Source organism: Scatophagus argus, chromosome 17 (genome assembly GCF_020382885.2).
Source record: "Scatophagus argus isolate fScaArg1 chromosome 17, fScaArg1.pri, whole genome shotgun sequence".
Taxonomy (NCBI): Eukaryota; Metazoa; Chordata; class Actinopteri; family Scatophagidae; genus Scatophagus; species Scatophagus argus.
Window position 1 is genome coordinate 16,128,772 of NC_058509.1, and position 20,294 is coordinate 16,149,065.

The following is a 20,294-nucleotide window of genomic DNA, read 5'->3' on the forward strand; positions in this document are numbered from 1 at the left end:
TGTCAAGTACATGGTGGTCAGACAGGAGAAGTCTCATCTGTCTGAGCTCTCTGCTCTGCCTTTTCCATGGAAGATTCAAGCTGAGTGTGGATGCAGCTAATCACTGACTTGTGAACGACTTGTTCACTCAGCCGTGCATCAGGCTTTTCCAAGTTGTTTATTTCAGCTTTTGCTGAGGAGAGACTGCTGGCCTGGGTCATCAGGTTGTACGGCTGGCCCTACTCAGACATACCCAGGCAACTCTGTTTATTGGACGAACTGCCCTCCCGCTTAGGTACCATGGATGGTTGTCTGATTGCTGTGAAACACACACAGTACAACAGTTTTTCAAATGAAGGGATTATATCCTGTACGTTAGCAAGATCACAACAAGCTCTTCTCTCTCGTTTTTAAATTTCTCAGGAGTGTGTCCCATTAAGAGCACTCACACTCCTCTGAGAAACCATGGATTCTCATCTCTTTTTCTGTCACCCACAAAGGTGCCGTTAAACCTCACAGTGAACACTAATCCGTACGTCTCACTTTTGAACAGGAGGCTTTTTTACAATTCAAACGTTCGTACATTTTGCCACCTCTCACCTTGCTCGGCCAAAGCTTTCATGTCTAATCTTTTCAGGTTTCCACTGTAGTTCAGCTTCATCACTGTTCAGAGGTCATATCAGCGAGGCTAAAGACAAGTGGCTCAGGATTGTCACAAAGATGCAGGTGCTTCAGTCAGCTGGATTGATTCTTTCTATGATGAAAAACACAGGAGCCAGTACACCTAATCCTTAACAAAACCACTCACCGATATCCACTGCAGGCCCGGTGCCTGGCAGTGCGGAGTTAGCGCCTCTATATTTGGTTTCAGGGTTTAAGTGTACTGAAGACACCAAAGAGCTCAGCAATGTAGAGCAAACAGCCTATTGTTTAAGGGGTTCCCCTAATCCAGCACCAGCAGCAGTACAAGTGTGCCACCCAGTGCCAAAGAGAAGAATCGCATGTTGAATGAGGAGCATGCCAGAGACACACAGACACAGTCGGAAACATAAACCCTGGGAGTTCAGACTAATTTAAATGACTAATGTGTAACCTTTATGGTGTCACTCATACTAACAAGTCAGAGAATTATCGTCCAGCTCTGCAGTTCCTGTAAGCCCTTACAGCTGTAGCGTTTTTAAGCTCATTTTTTGGGGTTTTAGGCTCACACCTTTACTGTTTTTACTTCCACACACAGCAGGCAATCGTTTCCAACAAATAAAAGCTGTGATAAACCCACTGTTCTGTCTCCGCACACCACTACACAACACACAGATAAAATTAGTGGCTTGCTGGTGATCGCAGTGGGGCACTTAGCAACTAAAGAGCCAGACAGGAGTTGGCGAAGACCTAAACGAAGCTTAAAGGACTGAATATAGGACTTGTATTAGTCAAGTGACCGTTAACATAACTACAAATGAACACTACTGTAGTGCACATGCGCCGACTGTGTATGCAGTCTGTTGTCGTTGCTTTGCGTCTTGTGAAGGTGTGTTCATATAAAAGTGTATGCTGATTGCTAACGTTTTTGCCTTAACAAAGTATACAATGATAATATGTCAAACTTGTGTGTAAAGCTTGCTAGCAGCAAATAGCCCAAATTTATTAATACCCTTGTTATCTCACAATTTACAAAAAAACACCCACTGAGTGGCAGTTTTAAAATGTTTATTAAAAAATAAAATAGAAAAAAATATATTTACATAAAAATGTCAAAAAAAGAAAACAAACAAAGCCCCCCCCAAAAAAAGAAAAGGGAAAAAAAAGGAAAACAAAAGCTGGGCAGTGGACCTCTCAGGAAGCCAGAAGCTTGGTGTCCATTGAGAGGGTCACCGCTCGCATGAATTAGCCAGGACACAGAGGGGCTGCCACCTTTCTCTAAACGGCAGCCACCAGTTAAAATGCCTCACTGCATCGCAATGAGGGCAATATTACATTGCATCTACATGTACATGTGTACGTCAAAATCTCAGCGGTCCTAGCGCACTCTGTATTGACACCCTTTACAGTGACTTAGAATCAGTCATTGTGAAGTGAAGGTGACGTGATAGTGCACAAACAAGCGTGCTGTTTAACCTCTTCCACCACCATCCATATAGAGCAGAAGCAATGGAGGAAAAGTGAATACAGAGTGAGCTTCACTGGACTGCTGAGATCCACAGAGATTTTAATCCATACAGACTTCCTAGGATACTGCATGTCGAGTTTTTGCTGTGAAGATGCAGGCAACTCTAACCCAGTCAACGATGTTCCATTACCAATTTCATTCTCAGCCTCTCATCAGTGCTGGTTCTCATCTTTTAAAGCAGATGCGGCTGTCAGGGATGCAGTTGGAAAAAGTTGAAAGGCCAACAACATATACGTTGTTATCCAACTTAGATTTCCGCTAGGACCGTAACTGAGCATTTCATACGCTCATGTGATGACCTGCCTATGGATGGAAATAATTACTTGTGGAATAATTATCCATGGGGAATCACAGGGTGACAGAGTAAGAAAGTATGGCTGGGCACATTTTGGAAAAACACCAAAGTCTGTGGCTCCCACAATTCTTATTTTATTGGTCAAATCATTAAACGTGTAAGCAATTTCTCTATAGGAAAGTGACGGTTAGCTCATAACCTACTTTGCCTGTGAGTCATCGGTCAAAGCAGGAGCCCTTTCTCTGAAATCAAATTGATGTAGTAGTTGTAGTTTTGACTGAAGAATCAGAGTTGCCATGGTTTAAAGAGAAACAAAACATAAAAATTACTGAATAGAGTTTTAGTAAAAGGTACAGAATTGTTGCTGGACACTTTGGCCCCTTCTGAAGTGCACCTGCAGAGTGCAAGTCGCTCTCTGGGTGCACTTGTTCATGAGCCGTTGGGCATCTGATTAAAAACCTGCGGTGGCAAGTCACGAGTCTCAATACTTTCTCACACACGTTTCACTATGTCACACACTACACAGACCCAGACCCAACCACTGACATTAACATCCCCCATTCCTTACATCTGACAGATACATGTAGAAAACTAGACTTTGATACATGTCAGGACCTTCGTACAAATACAAGGGGGTGGGGTTAGGGGATGTGGATGGAGTTTCACATGTGTTGGCTTGTGAGTGTGTCAGTCAGTAACATTACTCCAGTCCAACAAGCAGTGTTTGTCATTTGGAGGAAAAAAAAAAACCCAAATGGAAAGACAAGAGATGACAATAATTATAATAATCCACTTGCATAGTAATAACACCAGCGTGTGTACTGTTGTGGGCGAGTCACAGCCATCGACAGTCCTGTCTGTGAGTGTGTGTATTTGTGTGACACGGTGTGCTCGCAGGAAACGACGTACACACGCTCCAAGTAAACACAAAGAAAGGCATTGCAAACAATTAGCGGAAGTACCTGGCAATCAAATATACACAAGATTCCTGAATGGAATCAAAATATAATTCCCTTTCACTAGGGTCCTTGGTTAAGGAAGACTCGCCCTCCCTTTCCCTCCCTCCCCCTCCCTCTCCTTTGTCCAGGAGCACAAAGGAGAAAACCTTATCGCTGAGCATCTTAGTGTTGGTCTGCACTGATTTACAGCTGTGGGCAAGAGCTGACCTCAGCCCTGGGGATCAGATTTCCACAAACGTGTTCCTCGACTAGAAGAGGATTTCCCTGACCTGGAATCAGTGGCTTCCTGCTCTCTTACCCTAATCTTGATCTTCAATTTCAAGTCAGATAAGCCACTGCCTTCTCGGCCCCACCTCTCCTACATGTAATAAAAAAAAAAGAGAGAAGCACAAAAATGAAAACCCACTAGCATATATGTTGAACAGAACAGGCTCTTTCAGACCAAAATCCTGCACTGTCTGGAAGCTTTTCTTTTAAAATCTTCTCCAGTGGAGAGAAAGATGGCCAAGACAAAAATGCCAGCCTTCCCCTGACCGACAAAATATGGCAACAACATAGTCCCATAGGTTACACACACACACACACACACACACACAATCTTGAGGTGGCACTACTAAAGCACTATCTGTTCAGGAGCTACCTCTTTTAGGCCAAAACAGAAGTACATTCTCTCCCCTCACGTCTCAGGATATCCCAGGGTGCAATTTTTATCCTTCTACTTCCCTCCAGGATGCCTCAGACTAACTGGACCGAGGAACAAAAATTTCACGAGGAATTTTATGTTAACCTCGCCCATTTTCACAAGGCAGCTGAAGAAAAATGGAAGGAATATCAAGATACGGGAGCTTTGCATCCCTTTCTGTTCCCGCTTCTCTTGGACAAACACAACAACACAAATAAAGAGAGGAGAGAAAAAGAGAGAGGGAGGTGGCCTTTGAACTGGGGTCCATCTCAACCTAATGACAGACAGGCACATTCACACTCACACACACATATTCACACACAAAACAACTGCTGAATGCACCCCAGAAATGCTGCCTGGGACAGATTTCGTAAACAAAATTTAAAATTCTACAAAAATAAAACAGTATAAAATGCTTTTACATACCCACACAAAAAATTAAATAAGCATTTACTTTAGTTCCCCCAAAAAATTAACATTATTGCACAAAATGTAAAACAGTTTGTTTTTTAACTGTATATATATATAAAAAAAAAAGTAATACTGAACCGCAAGCAGCTTGGCTGCAAGGGTCAAGACGAGGTCAAGTGAACTTGGCAATGGCATCACCCCCAAATCCAACAAAAAAAAAAAAACAGGAACTGACCTGAAACGGACACGAGGAAAGCAAAACAAATACTGAAAGTGATGTAATACTGAAAATATGACTCTGAACTAAAGTCATGCAGAAACGGATAGGAAGAGATAGTAGGAGGAAGATGCAGAGCTGAGGGCTGTGGTTCCATGTGGTGGCAGCCCAAGAGTACAAACTGCTGGTCTCTGGTCCTCTGTCTGTCTGTCCATCCTCCTTCAAGACGAACGAAGAGCCACGGTCTTGCAGCCAGAGAAGAGAGGGAGGAAAAATTGGGGGAAGTGGAGTGGTTTCTATCTGCTGAGGCTAACCGGTAGGCTGTCCCTCTTTCTGCGTCGCCATGTGTTGCGGTGATACTGTGTGTGTGTGTGTCCGCGGTTAGCTAGAACAGGGTTGTTGACCAGTGGCGGGTTGTGGAAGCCCTTCATATTGAACTTGGCTCCATTCTGAGAAGGAGTGGAAAAAAGAGAGAGAAAGAAAAACATGGATATTTTCTTTATGGATGATAAAGGAAATTAGGTTTACTCATTTCATTGTTCTAACGGACAGAACATTTGTTACATTTGTGATACTGTTCAATAAAGATTTTTCTTTGATATTTCTTGCTGAAAGTTAGATAAGAATATGGACACCACTCTTATGTCTGTATGCTAAATACTGTATGAAGCACACAGACAAGAGATGACAATAATTACAGGGCCACGTAACTCGTTAGCATCAAAGCTGAAAGCAGCAGAGAACAGCTAGCCTGACTCACTTTAAATGCTGAAAAAAAAGGGTCCATGAAGGTCCATACCAGCATATCTAAAGCTCTGTAATTATATGTTGAAGACAATATGATGTGGTTTTGCAGTGTGTTATATGCAAGTCTATTTTTTTACTTCCGAAAAAAGCCAGATGCTTCCCACTGCCTTCACTGTGCATGTTAAGCTAAGCTAAGCTAACTGCCTGCTGGCTGTAGCTTCATGATTAATGTACATATAGGAGGTGGTAACAACCTTCACTTCTAACTCTTACAAAGAAAGTGGATAAACATATTCCCAATATGCTGAACTACTCTTTCAATACGACTGTATGCCCTACGAACTAAAAACTGGCTTAAACTGTTATGGATAAGTTGTTTATGTCATTTTCACACATTACACACCTGATGTTGGAACATCAGGCCTCAGAGCAGCAGTGATAGTTTCAGTGTTTACTGCTCACTTATAGACTACGTTCATATCTATATAATCTGTTACACAAATAGTCTGAATGTAAAGTAAAACGGAATGTACGTGAGAGAGAGAGAGAGCGAGAAACCAGACATTTGACAAAGAATGGATAGATAATAGATAATACGAGATGGAAAGTCTGTGTGTGTTTGTGTGTGTGTGTGTGTGCGTGAGAGAGAGATAGAGAGAGAGAGTGAGAGAGAGAGAGACAAGTTAGCCTTGACAGTGCGTTTGAGTGTGTTTGTGGCATCCGGCGCCTACCTTGTGTGTGTGGCTGGAGTGGGGGCTGGGCGGAGGCTGGGGGCTGGAGGGGGCAGGGGCATGAGCATGGGCTGGGGGGGGCATGTGGAAGAAGGGGGGGAGCCCGGTGTCTATACACACCTGTCTGCCAGGTATGGAGTGCATTGCTAGACCACCGGGCAGTGAGACACGAGCCTGGATGATGGAAAGGACAATAATTATTTATAGGAAAGAGCAATAACTTTGAATTGTTTTGTCAATCATTCTCTTAATGCTTCCTAATCCGGAATCCTCTAATCATTTTTACTTTTAATTTCCATACACAATCAAATACAATCCCTAGTGCCAGCAGTTACTGCTCTGTCTCTACCTGAGAGCCTGGAGGCATAAGGAGATGGTGTCCTCCCATGCCAGGTTTGCCCGTGCCCATGCTGAGGCCCGGCGGTAAAGCTAAGCCCAGAGGCGGGAAAGACGGGTATGGAGGGAGGGCTGGCGGAGGGACGGGACACGGGAGCGTTGAATCAGAGTCCTGGCAAATCACACAAAAAAGGATGAAACAATGAGCAAGGTTGTCATTTGTAGTTACTCTGTCTTTCTCCATTGTGTTGGACGCCAATTACACAATCACAAAAAATACATATACTGTACTTCTGTCTGCAACAAGGTCGTGGTTAAATTGTCATGGTTTGTTTGATTTGGCTACAACAGAGAAGCGGTTAAGTTGAATAACTCTTCTCTATGTCACAATTTACCTGACAACACTTCATGTTTCTTGCTGCCATTTTTGTTAGGGGAAAAAAAACCCAAACAGATCAAGTGCTTATAAAGAGAGTGTGTGTGCCGATCAGCTTGGCCTGCATGTGTTTACTTACATTGTCTGACCCGGACAGCGATGAGACAGACGAGGCCGAAGAGTGCTGCTGGGGGCTGGAGATGGACATGGGGGAGTCTGCGCTGTGGGGTGACACCGAGTCCCGTTGCTGCTCCTCTGAACCAACACCACCGCCAAGTACAGAGGGCTCCTGCTCCGACACCGGCTCCTTGGGAGGGGAAACTACAAAAAAGACAAATGAAAAGATTCAGTAATTCACGTGTTCTGCATGTCAGGATTTTATTATTTACACATAAAAAAATGACTTCCTATTCAGTAGTCTACCAAGAGCTCAAATTTATTCTTTTAATAAAATTTCGTGAGCTGTTCAATAAGGTGTAGCTCATCTACAGCAAAAGTTCCTATTTTGTAAGGAAGTCATTTTCCTTTATTAGAATAAAACTCTTAATCATGGACTCCTCTTGGTTTCAAGCAGTTTTTCTGCATTACTATAGAATTCTATATTTGGTCTGAGGAATACCTCTGTTCTCTGTTCGAGCCACGTCCCTGCCCCCCCACTTCTTAATGATCCATTCCCTGTAGTCGATCACTTCCTGGGTCAGTCTGATTATCCTGCCCAAGGTGCTGCAGGGGAGAGAAAGAGGGATTTTAAAAGAGCACTAATTTTATTCTGGGCATCTTTAGTATTGTTCAATGAACTGTATACCAACCTTTCAGAGTCTTTGTTGGGATATGACCGTGCAAGTGGGGACACAGCATGACTCAGGACAGTGTAAGCATAATCAAGCACCTGCTTGACATGCATGGCACCATAGGAGCCCCTCCCTACATCGTTACCTACAGACAAACACAGCAACACAATAGTAAATATTAGGGCGTAAAAAGCAACAGTCTGTCCCAGTAAGTTCTGCAATATTCAACCTTAATAATTTCTATAGCCTTCTTTACTTTACTTGCTCTAAACTCTTCCCTTGCTGTGGCATATTCCATGTTCAAGCATATATTTACACTACACCATATGGTAGAACTCTGCTGCTATACACTGCAGTCAGACCTCCAAAAATATGTCTAACTGTATGAATTACGGACTTGAAACCATTACGTCTAAAATTCCTTATGCAATTAGAGCATATTTCAAATTATTATGATGACATAAGTTTGACAAAGAAAACAAACCAAATGCAGTTTATATGTTGCTTTCAGCCCAATGACCCTGTATTCCATTGTGGTCGATCAGTTGTATTCACTGTAGTCATTGTAAAGCTGTGAAACACACACCTGGAAGCAGAGGGTCCTCTATGCAGAGCATGGATGGCCTGTATCCATTAGTCATGGCCTTCATGATCTCCTCTTTGGCTACGTATGCACCTCCATCTTTGATACGAATCCCAGTTTTCAAGTAGTTGAAATGGCGACCATACAGCTCAAAGAACTCTATCAGCAAGACACCCAAATTCTTATTGGGGATTCTGGCATCAATGCGAGGGTGGAGCTGAAGAGCAAGCGCAGGATTAGATTTTGTTTAAAACATTTACTGTGTATTAAAAATGAATACCAATTATGTCTACAGTTACTACCTTAAGAAACACTACGGCTATTATACAACAACACCGCCACTACCATGATAAGCATGTCAACTTTCATAAACACTGCTGTTGCCTCTAAAATAGCTTTAAAAAGAGCAACTGCGAACACATCCAGAGTATTTTTTTGCTCTTTTTACAACATGGTTTGTCTTTAGGTGTGTATCTGAATTTTGGTGTACCTGTAGGAAGCTGATGACCATGAGGATGAGGCTGTAAGAGCTGATTCCCCCGGTGAAGACTTCATTCAGATCTCTCTGCAGCAGAAACTGCTTCAGCACAAAGATCAGGTAAGGCAGCACCGGATACCTCTGAAAGAGACAAACGTGGAATAATGTGAGGGATCAGTTCAGTCAAACTCAGGGCAAGGAGAGAATTTTAAACAAAAAAAAGGGGATTTAAATTAGACTCATTCATTTGTATAACTCTCTGAGGATAAGAGGGGATTGCTGGTGAGATAAATAAGGTATATAGAGTTCAGGAGTGAGTGAGTCAGAGACTAGACTACATTCAAAGTGAGAACAAATTATTCAAATAATTGCACTTACATATCATCACTTGACAGCAGAAGGGTGAATTTTTGGCTAAATATCACTTTGAATTGCTCAGTAAGTGATTTGATGATTGCAGCTTTGATTGGAGTTTCCTTTCAGCTCGGACACAATTCAATTTTGTCAATCATGATTTGATTAAGCAACTATTAGGCAACATGTGTTGTGTATCCATGCAAATAAATCGTGCAGTGGATTCTGTATTTGTTTCTAGTCAAACAAATTACTAGAAAAATTATCAGCACGCCCTGCAGCCACAGAACAGAAATGCTGTACTGCCTAAGGCAGTTTCATACAATAGTCAGTTTCTGCAGTAACTGTGAGACAACATTGCATACTGTTTTATACTGTGTTTTTAGGAAGCTATAATGGCACCAAACCAGGAAAAACCTTGCTGATGCCATAATTATTGCTGAAACCACAATGATTGAATGATTGAATTTTTTGTGAGTCAAACCAACAGAATAATCATAATTTGTAATCAATGCCATTTGCGAATTTTGAACCTCCGTACTTAACACATAAATCTAGATTCCAGTTACTTTTAAAATGGACTTTTAAAGGAAATATACACCATGTTTTAAGTGGATGTCCAGTGTCGATGGTAAATGTAGTCAAACGAAGCAATAAATTATTCACTGCTCGCCCTTTTGACTGAGAAATCTGCTACAGAATCCGTTCTTCTCTCGACAACTGTGGGCTGTTTCAACTTGAATATAATCTCCGTCTGTGGGGACCCAGGGGACCTGCTACCATTCAAAAACATAACTTCTTTGCTTCTCTTCGCTTGAAAGTTAGCTATACTTTCAATAGGAAAAGTGTGACATCCCAGAATATGAGTGCAGAGAATGTTTACAGAGTTTTGGCTGACATTGTGACGTAGTTATTCAAGCCGTAAGTATGAAGTATAATCTCTAAATATGGCTATCTACATGCATCTGCAAAATCTGTAGTATCAGAAGCATTCAGCTGTACATCTCAGAAACCACTGAATACTGTCTGACACCCTTTCCAATTTTTATTAGCTTTTTCTAACTTATCTTCACTCATATGCAGAGATCTTTTTATGGAGACTAGCTAAAGGTGACATTTCAAGTTGCTAATAGGACTCTAGATAACCTTTTCAATGAAATGTACCCACGATGAGTAGAAATTACTGAATTCTGTGTGATACCAGCTGGGTGTGACCCAACTTCAAAAACAGAAGCTGTAAATCTTGCAATGTTTTATGTTGATTAAAATTTTAAATTTTGTAGTTTAGTATGTTAAACTTAGTGTTAGCGTATTGTGCAGCTAATAAGACCATCTATTATATTCCCACAGGCTGTGGGACTAATGTTGTAATATTGAAGGACAGTCAAGAGACGCCGTGAGAACATGACATAAATGATGCCAGATCATTAGGCTGAAAGTCTGTAATTGTTTTTTCAGGTTGCTTTTTGTGTGTTTATACAGCAGTACTGGTTTAACAAGCTTTATTGTTAAATGGAAGGCTGTCATGCTAGTTGCTTGTGTGTGTGTTCTGTGTGTACATTTACCATCAACACTGACTGTACATGAAACATGCTAGAATCAAATTTCTCTTTAAGAAATGACAACACAATTGTGAGGTAACGCTGCTCCAACAGGCTGCATATTAACCTGACATACGAGGATTAACGCTGAAGTTACCCCCTGGAAACTGTCACACCTATGCATTAACAACATAAACTATCACTGGGTTGATGCAGGGTGCAGCTGTCAACCTTCAAGCTGTGACATGTATTCCCAGAGAACCATAATTCCAAAAAATGCAACAACAACAACAAAGGACAAATGCCAAAACCTTACAACATGCTAGAACATCAGCACCTGGAATTCCTCTCCTGCATTAACTACTACAACCGTGACTAAAGCGGGCAGTGATCCACCTTCAGCAGGGATTCTGTGGGAGTTCATGGGGAGGATTTCACTTCCGCTACACACAGGCTCAGTTTGAGTTGAGTGGAGATTATACTGAGAACAGATTCTGGGGTTCGTTCCAGCATCACTTTGGAAATGAGATGTGCCAATGTGAGATTGGAGTGAAGTGTCATGGTTTAAAACTGCTGGCTTGTCTGATTCACAGGGGGAATTTCCACAGTTCAGTATTTAGACCACACTGTAAAATAGTAATTATGTGACTCCTCTTGTGGCTTTTACTTCAATGTATTTACATGACCTTTTCCTGCTCTCTTCCTCCATGTGCATGTATTGCTTTAATGTACATGTTTTTTACATTTTGGCAACATTTTATTAAGTGCATTAAGAATTAAATTCATGACTCCTCTCTGGTTTTAAAACGCTGCAGCAAAATGTGTAACGGATTCCGGTCTGGTTCACTTATTGAATAAAATAACATGAAGTGTACCTGTAAGCGCAAGATCCTGCAGCAGTACCACCACAGGTATATCTTACCTTAACATAATCTTTAATAAAGCTTGCTGCCTTGACCCCAGTCTCGACATTGAAACTGATATCCACCTTCACTTCAGTCTCCTGGTCTGTCAGCTTGATGATTGGCACCTGGAGGAAGAAAAAGAAACATGCATTTGTAAACATAGCAGTCAACTTATCAGCTAAGGACGCTTTTACCAAAACGACCGTGAATAAGAGGGAAAAACATCTATCGTGACTGACAGCCTTTTAGAAGGAATATATAATCCAAAAATGAATATTCAGCCATTAACTACTAATTATCATGTCAGTCAAGACAGCATTGCAGCACGCAGTGGTTAGCATGGTCCTGGGATGACAGTGCTTGCTACAGAGCTACCATACTACTGTGGGATACTGCGGGTAGCAATAAACCCTTCCAGCGTAGGTTCCCACATCACATGGCCCTGTTTTAGCTGCAAAACAGTGGCTTAACTTCAAAACAATAGAGAAAAACAAACCAAAGTAATGACTGGACAGGGTAAGTAGTTGATGATCACTTTTCATTTTGGGTTATCTAGAGCTGACAAAATATCTGCTGTTATTGTTACATTATAGTGGCCAAACAACAAACTGAATATTTACAGTTCTAAATGTGTGTATGTGCGTGTGTGTGTGACACCTATCATGCAAACAGATGGGAGACACTAACTGAGTATCTTCTTTTCCCCCCTCATATTTCCATGGAGATAAAAGAGTGAAAGAGCAAAGGCTTTATATTTCTAACATTTAAAGTTTATAGGAACTTTTCTAGGATTGTAAAAAGTGCTGCCAAAACTTTGCCTATGTTTATCCTAATTGGTTGAGCTGCAATGTTACACATAAACCTTAAGAAAGACTGAAATCAATGGTCAAACAATTCTGTTGTGCCAGATAATTAATCAGTTCATCAGTACACATGGAATGCCACAATAACTATGTCTTTTACATCTAACATAACTAATGTCCTTGATGGAAATCTATTGTTGCAAATTTGTGTATCTTTTTTAAGTACTTGATATGAACACGAAATGACACGCGTCCACAAAGCCTACAGAGCTGAAAAATATGTCCGACTCACTGTAGCCTTGTCCAGCACTTTAATGGAGAAAGGTTCTGCCACATTATGCTTGCGAAGAGCTTGTTCCAACTCCTGAAGCGGGGGACGCTCCCACTTTCCAAACACCACCAGGTCAATATCACTAAAGGCAATAAATAGAAATCAGAATGTTAAAATAGTGAGCAGTAAAACAAACCAGTTATTTAATTCTAATAAATACAAGAGTCTTACCTTGTTGGAAGGTACAGCCCTGTGCTGAAGCTGCCAAATATTTGGACCTGAAAAAAATGTTGAAGAAATATGAAAAGAATGACCAAAATAACTGTAGTTAGAAAGTAGCACATATATGCAGCATATAGGTAAACACATTTTCAAATTACAATTACCAGCTTGTGCTTGTATGCCTGTGCAAACCAATCAAGTTGCATTTCAGATCTGCATCTGTCCAGACTTATAATATATATGTAGAAGGAATTTAATAAAAAGGTACAGACTGTATTTTTTGGCAAAATGAAAGTCATTATATTGACATCTGTGATTCCAGTGAGTGATTTCCTGTGATAAACATGCTGACTTCATTTAGAGACTACTTTTACAGGGGGGGTACAGAAGCCTGACAGAGAGCTTCATGACATGGTGCAACAATCACCTGAAGCTCAGTATAGTTAAAACCAACAAGCATCTTGTGGACTACAACGCTTCAAATACGGATGTTGCTGCAAAGAAGCTACAAATTCTTATACACGGATGCTTCAAACACATCTTCAATGTGGCAAACATGTTTTATGATGTCACAGTGACCTTTGATCACCAAAATCTAATGTATTTATTCTTGAGTCGAAGTGGATATTGTTGTCAGATGTAATGAAATTCCTTTAAGGCCTTGTGGAGATAGCGTGTTCACGAGAATGGGACGGACAGACAGACAGCTAAAAAATATAATGGCTCCAGCCACAGCTCTCACCAGTACAGAGGCATAAAAAGTCTCAAACACATTTTATTGCTTGTCATTCTAACATTCTAACTAAAATGGGCTTGACTACATGCTTCTGACAGTACAGCTCCTGTATCATACCACAGCTCATTTGTTCTAACAATGTATATATCCAGCTCAAATGTTTGCAAACAATCAGGAACTAAGTATTTCCGGGTTCCACTTCCGAGACTGTAAATGCTGCCAAGCTGAAAAAGCTGCCACATTAAGTATACAATAGCTGGGGGAAAAAAACGCTGTGTTTGGGGACTGCGAGCGAAAGCCCTCCAAAGGAAGTAGAGTGGAGTTCTTTCCCTTTCTGCCTGGTAAATACAACAAGGCAACAGCACAAAGACAGACCAGGATTAATAGGTTGAAATGAAAAGGGAGACTGGTACAAATCACAGGCTTGATCCATTTACCTGACAATCTGACTCACAGCGGAAGAGAAGAAGACTGGCAGCCAACAAATCACCACAGCGCGTGTTTTACATGATTAAGTAATGAGAGGGGGCACTGCATCAACCCTACTCAACCATTTGCAGGATCCTCCATCACTATTTCTGCACATACAGAGTGAGTACACTTCAAAATATAAATGAGCATATTTTAAAAAATGCTGACTTATACTTACTTTTACTTTTGCTTAAACTACTTCAACTATGTCAATTGTTCACTTTATCTACAGAAGCTACAATTAGCAGCATCAGGATAACGCACTTCCTGGTTAGCTTTAAAAGGAATGACATTGTCTGCCAAACTATTTCTTGGCCAGGACCAGTTGCCAGGCAACCAGTAAAGACTCTAGAAATTCACCGGTCCCACCCCCAAGAAAACAGTCCAGTGCACAATCACCCATATAACAACGAATAGTCCTCTTTACATTTTGGTTTCTGTACAAAGATACTACATGTCAATTAGCTGGATTATGTTATTTTTGGACAAAACCAGGCTAGCTGTTTCCAAACTTTGTGCTAAGTTAAGTTGGTCAGCTGCTGGCAGCGGCTTCATACAGATAAGTCAGTCAGTCTTCTCATTTAACTCTTGGCAAGAAAGTAAGAATATTTCCAAAAATATTGATAGCTTCCTTTAAATTTTACACAATCCCAATCCAAAAAGTCCAACTAACCCAAACTGTAACCACATTTAAGATAACTAAAAACAAATTCAATACTTTTTTGGCAAGGCCTGACCCATCTAACTCATGTAAAGCACTTACAGAATTAGAAACAGCATTATAAACATACAGTAAGTTGGCATTATCTCGTATTAACACTGCCTCATCTTTAAAAAAGAAACACAGTATCTCAATGTTTCTGAACAACTTGAGATCACAGTACGTCTGTGTGCCAATAACTCCTCCTCCACCAGTGGACTGTGTGATTTAAGAGACTATTCTTTAAGATATTAAGACCCTGAAAGACCAAAGTTGACCAAAATAAACACAGGTGTGTGTGTATTTTACATCTGCACTTGGCCACAGCTCCCTGATGATCATCTCTATCCGGTTCACCACCTCCTTCCTCATAGCTGCTTCCTCTGGCCGAGGAGACATGAAGTTGTAGAAGTCCATCACTTCCTCGTGGAGTCTGGATGAAAAGGAGGATGACAGATAAGGGTTACTCTCACCAATTTAATAATACTGCTACTCAAAGACCAGAATGTAGCCTGGATTAAGAGATGGGCCTGTGAAAGATGTGAAATGTGTTTTGATTTGAATTTCATGTGTCTTTTATATTATATTAAAGTTATTCCAAACAATCACATGAGGATTGTTTCTGAAACTTGACTTTCACACAAACCAGTTTCAGCTTACATTTTGGAGGAAAAAAAAAACGCTCTCCAGATGGCCTGAGATACGCTTCATTCTTATCACTGTTCTCATTAACCCCTGTCGTGCCAAAGCGATGCTTTTATTTGCCTCACACATGATTTACGTTTTTTTTGGCCGACTTTTACTTTAGAACCTAACCAGAGCTGTGTGAAACTATGAGTAGCATTGTTTTTAGTTAAAAATGAATACCGCGATAAAACACAGGCAAGTTCTAGGATCAAGTCGCTTGAGTCAATTCATAACATATTCATATTCATAACAACAATTGTGACCACAGCCTTTAACATAACCACTACTCAGAAATAAGACAGAAATGAAGTAGTCACAACTAACAGGGAGAGAGACTTTGCAGGAATCTTATCTCATTATCACTATGGACATTTGGTTCCCATCTGATATTTTGAGAGGAAACTGAAAAGAGGTTTAAGTAAAACAATGAAGGCCGTATGATCCAGAGGAGACCTGAGGAATCCCAGGCCTTACTGTTATTGCTGATACGGTTTTGTGTATGGCAACAGTGGCTGGACACATATGATGTAAAGATTTCTGACCAGTCAAATGCCTCCGAACAGTGGAACTCTGTTCAACCCTGTGGCCATTCATTTTTGTAGGAATGCATGCCATGATGTCAGTGTGAAATACAGAACAGGGAGACTGTCACAATCAATTACCAGAGCCCTGGAGGAAATGCAGTCAGCCCATGTGGCCGCTCTTTAGTGAAAATTCTCTGCCAGCAAGCCAGGGCGTACCCATGCCAATACTCCACCGCTGACAGAGGGCATGGCTATTGTTCAGCCCCACACAGTCAAAAAACAGCTATTACAGCTATCTAGTTTAAAGTCAAACAACAGCTCTTCATTAACTTTAGCACTTTGCATTAAAGTAATCAATAGTGTTCACTGGTGCAATCTATGACCACATTACCAAGACAGCCATGTATTCTAATGGAGAATCAATGTCTTCCTGCCAAATATGCAAATCCAAACCTCACAAGATCATCACAATATCAATTCAGTATAACTTTACAATTATTTGTATTTTCAATTTGGAGTGCAAATCACTCTATGTGGAACTTCAAACAGCACCCTGAAGGCGAACTACTGAATGACTAGATGGACAAGACTTGTCAAAACTTGCATCAGTTAACTTACAGAACTGCAAAAAGCAAAATATGTTCTTCACTCACCATTTGCAGGGCTAGACATCAATGACCAACTAAAAGTTTTTCAGTTAACTTATATTTAGGGTTTTTGTGAAACCTAGCATCAAGCATGTGGAAGAGCTTTCATGACAAACACTGATTCCTTGTACAGAAAATTCCCAGATGGGTGCAACCAGCCATTACAAATATTACAAGGGCCTGCAACACATCTGGAAGTTCCTTGTCCATTTGTTTTTGAAGAGGGCTTCTGACACAACAAAATGAATAGTTATAACTGTATTAAAAACCTGTAATACATTCAGTCACACAACTCTTTCGACACAAACAAAAACGTAGCTATCATACGTTTACACATAATCGTTCATAAATATCAAACAAGAAGAAAGTGACAATAAAATAAAAATATACATCAGTTAAGATGTAATCAAATATTTGTGTTTTACTTATGTTAAATTTATCAATAGGACATACAAGTCCCACCCCTGTCTGTTATGTCACAGTGACAGAGTTTCGTAAAGAATAACCAGGAAAGAAGAGAGACTAAATTGATCGCACCCTCAAAAGCTTAGGTCTAACGGTTTTACTTCACTTTTATCCAATGCAATTACATGCTGAGGGAACTACTTAAACATGCAGTATCACGGTTCCTCCTTTACGTTTGATCATATTCTCATTGTAAGTAGACTGATTGTTTTTATAACCAAGCAAGTGGGAATAGTTTATGCTCATTGGAGGTTGCCCGGAGGTAAATGGACATTACTTCACGAACCATTACACAAGTTAGCTAAATGTTATCCAACCCTGTTAGCGAATACCGGGGCATGGTGGAGCATTTTTTTTACATTTATTTTGGTTTGCTATTTAGAGGCTCGACTCTACTTTCCAATTCGAGCTAATTTAATTTATTGGTCGAGTAAGGCCTATTTATTTTGTTTTTAATTGCTGGTTTGCTAACTTTAACATGGAGCCAAACGAGAAACCCGTTTGCTAAGATTGCTTTTCGGTCAGGCTAACAAACGGATTACACTAGAAGACAACATATCCGGTCAAAACCTTTCATATAACACATACATTGAAAAAAGAACACTCCTCATCAAAATTCGATGCTGTTATTTAGCTTACTATTGCACACTTTCACACAGTGTATGTTTTGTACAACAGTTAGTTGCAAAGTCGAATTTTTTAACGGCTCAGTTCAAACTTCAACAGACAAAAACGGACCACTTCCGGTCTTGCTTCGGCTGGCTACTGCTGTCTTTACAAAACTAACGGTAGCTTTTCAGCTATCCAGCAAAGAGCCTGACTCCGGTTAACACTGCAATGCTTCGTATACTATCGTACCTAACTGCTTTGGGAAATGAATAGCTAACTACACCGCGTTGTGCGTACCACATAGTCGAAAATTGGCTGCAGCTTTAATCATTAAAACCATAAGCAAAAGGCAGACGTTAACGTTAGCTTTATAATCCTAAAGCAGTTAAAGTTAACGTTATAGTGTTCAGCCACTCACCCAAGGACCCCAGGACTGTACTTCCTAGTCTTCCAGGGTGTCCAAGTGCTCGCATAATTGCCATTAGTGCAGTTTGAAAGCAAGTAATTCATTCCATAAGTGCTCGCTTTGTTGTCACTTTTCCTTCGGCCTGGGTGGTGACTGTGTGTGTGATTTACAGGTACAGATGGGTGAACCTGATGGCGCTTCACGCAAATCTGCTGCAAACTGAAAGCCGGGTGCTCTTGTAGGTGACGATGATGTTGGTGGTAAAGGTTGACATTATTGTCCATGTTGTCGCTCATGCTGAAAAGCAGATTGGCACCCCCGACGTTTTTATTCATGTTGCCCGTTACATTTCCACACATAGTCCTCTCAAGTGAGCAGCTGGAAGGGGGGCTGTCCGTCCCGGATTCCTGTGAGGACGACGAGGAGGAGACAGATCCCGTCTTCTGGGGAAGGGTTTTTCCCTCACCTGGTTCAGCGGTGGTTGGCGTAGATAAGGAGTTATGTACGTTCCCGTTGGACAGCGCTATCCCCAGCGAGGAAATCGCAGTGCCGTTAATATTAGTAGTGCCGTTCATGATGCTGTGATGGCTGCTGCCGTTGCTCAAACTGGCAGTAGCGTTACCGTTGCTGCTGCAAATGCTCTTGCTCGATGCCACCGCGGTCGCCACATTTTTTAAAACATCCAGTGCAGTGTAATTCACGCACTGGTTGTGGTTTTGATTGTGGAGTTGCTGCTGAGCGGAGAGTGTCCGTACTCCCTGAGAGGTCTCCCAGACATGCATCCATAAGGCATTCGCAGGTCCTTTCTGTTCGGGCTGAATCCAAGCTACCCTCGGATCCATTCAACTTCTTCCTCTGGTAACCCCCCTAGAAGTATCTAACTAACACTAGCGAGTCCGTTGTGGATATGAGCCGCTTCCTGGACCTTTGAAAGGTCGCTACACTGCCCGGGATAATTAAAAAGAGAAGTATTTAAACATTAAACCGAATTAGGACCATTGATAAAGTGGCCCCCGTACATCGCTAGGGAAAAAATGCTAGCCGTTTCCTACGGGAATTCAATATGGCGTATTCTCTTCAAATCCATGCGCATGCGCTCTTCATGGAGTTTCTTAAACGACGACTGCGCCCCCCATCCGCCCACTCCTTCATCACTTCAGCCGGTTGATGAATAGCAGAGAATAAATATTTGAATTTTTATTTGATAGATATTTAATTAAACAACCAAAGAAGTACACGGCCAAACAACGGTAATGAAGGCTCCTCTGATGACTCAAGCGAGTGTGGAAGCAAGGCCTGGGAGCCCAGCGGTCCTCGAACACTCTATCTCCACCTCCCGGCCATCAGCGGTGGGTGGGTCATAGTAGGGATCCCCCATCAATAGTAGACAGTAATATACAGTATATAATAAAAACAACAATATGTGCGTGTGTGTGTGTGTGTGTGTGTGTGTGGGGGGGGGGGGGGGTTAGGAGGTTGGGACCACCATAGAATCTGTTTTCCTCCGTGGATTCACAGCTTCTCATGCTTTTGTACACCCACTGAAAATATTTGAAATTGTTGAAACGAAGAGAAATGAAGCAACATAACTCTTGAGCAAAATACACTTGCTACATGAATATTAAAGAGAGGGAGACCACATTGTGACGTCAGCTGGCATCTCAAATTCTCCTGGGGGGCCATAATAACAACCTCGGGCCCTTGAAATTCTGTTCACGGACATACAAACAGCAGTAAACACACACTGCATTTTACAGGGTAACACACATTTTTTCAATCTCTAAGCTTAAATAGATCTTCTTCTTTTTCTGTTTATTATTTCAGATGTCGCTATGATGCTGCCAGTAGGTTTTCGTTTTCAAGGGGCAATACTAAGCAGGTGGTGTTGATCATGCCGACACCAGTAATAGCCTTCTCTCAGTCCGTTAAGCTCCATGAAGGAGCGGAGGCAGGCTGGATGAGGCATAACCAGCACCTTCTGGGATGTGTATACATGTTAAAGAGACAGTGAGGGAGACAGCATCTTGCATAATGCCTGCCCCCCCACCCCTGCTATGCACGTGCAGCATGTGACAGAGTCAAGGAAAACCCCCCGAGCAAACTACGTGCCAGCTAGGATATGTAGCTCTCTGTATAACACACACAGGCACACACACAGCTGCTCACTCCCACTGTACGCCTGTAGAAATCTATGCTCATCT

The 20,294-nt window shown here is 41.4% G+C and overlaps 1 protein-coding gene across 2 annotated transcripts; it reads right to left on the reverse strand.

Annotated features, from left to right (window-relative positions):
• Positions 1–5,006: 5,006 nt before the first annotated feature.
• Positions 5,007–19,379, reverse strand: tent4a (terminal nucleotidyltransferase 4A). Of its 2 annotated transcripts, none has more exons than XM_046416929.1 (13): positions 18,106–19,379; positions 15,065–15,188; positions 12,858–12,904; positions 12,648–12,768; positions 11,570–11,677; positions 8,765–8,893; positions 8,278–8,491; positions 7,710–7,836; positions 7,520–7,623; positions 7,040–7,221; positions 6,538–6,696; positions 6,309–6,362; positions 5,007–5,159 (listed from the first exon to the last, which is right to left on the reverse strand). In XM_046416929.1, exons 1-13 carry the CDS (start codon positions 18,933–18,935, stop codon positions 5,007–5,009), a joined length of 2,352 nt encoding a protein of 783 aa, XP_046272885.1. In that variant the 5' UTR covers positions 18,936–19,379. The 2 variants fall into 2 exon arrangements, with proteins under 2 accessions (XP_046272885.1, XP_046272884.1); XM_046416928.1 differs by having other exon boundaries at positions 6,189–6,362.
• Positions 19,380–20,294: the final 915 nt, after the last annotated feature.

Bases quoted from the DNA above. Each gene is read 5' to 3' on its own strand.
- tent4a (XM_046416928.1), bottom strand. From the start codon at position 18,935: ATGGATCCGAGGGTAGCTTGGATTCAGCCCGAACAGAAAGGACCTGCG. The intron at 6,363-6,537 runs GTAGAGACAGAG...TCCATCATCCAG, and splicing joins TTATGCCTCCAGGCTCTCAG to GCTCGTGTCTCACTGCCCGG. The intron at 5,160-6,188 runs GTAGGCGCCGGA...ACTCCTTCTCAG, and splicing joins ACTCCAGCCACACACACAAG to AATGGAGCCAAGTTCAATAT.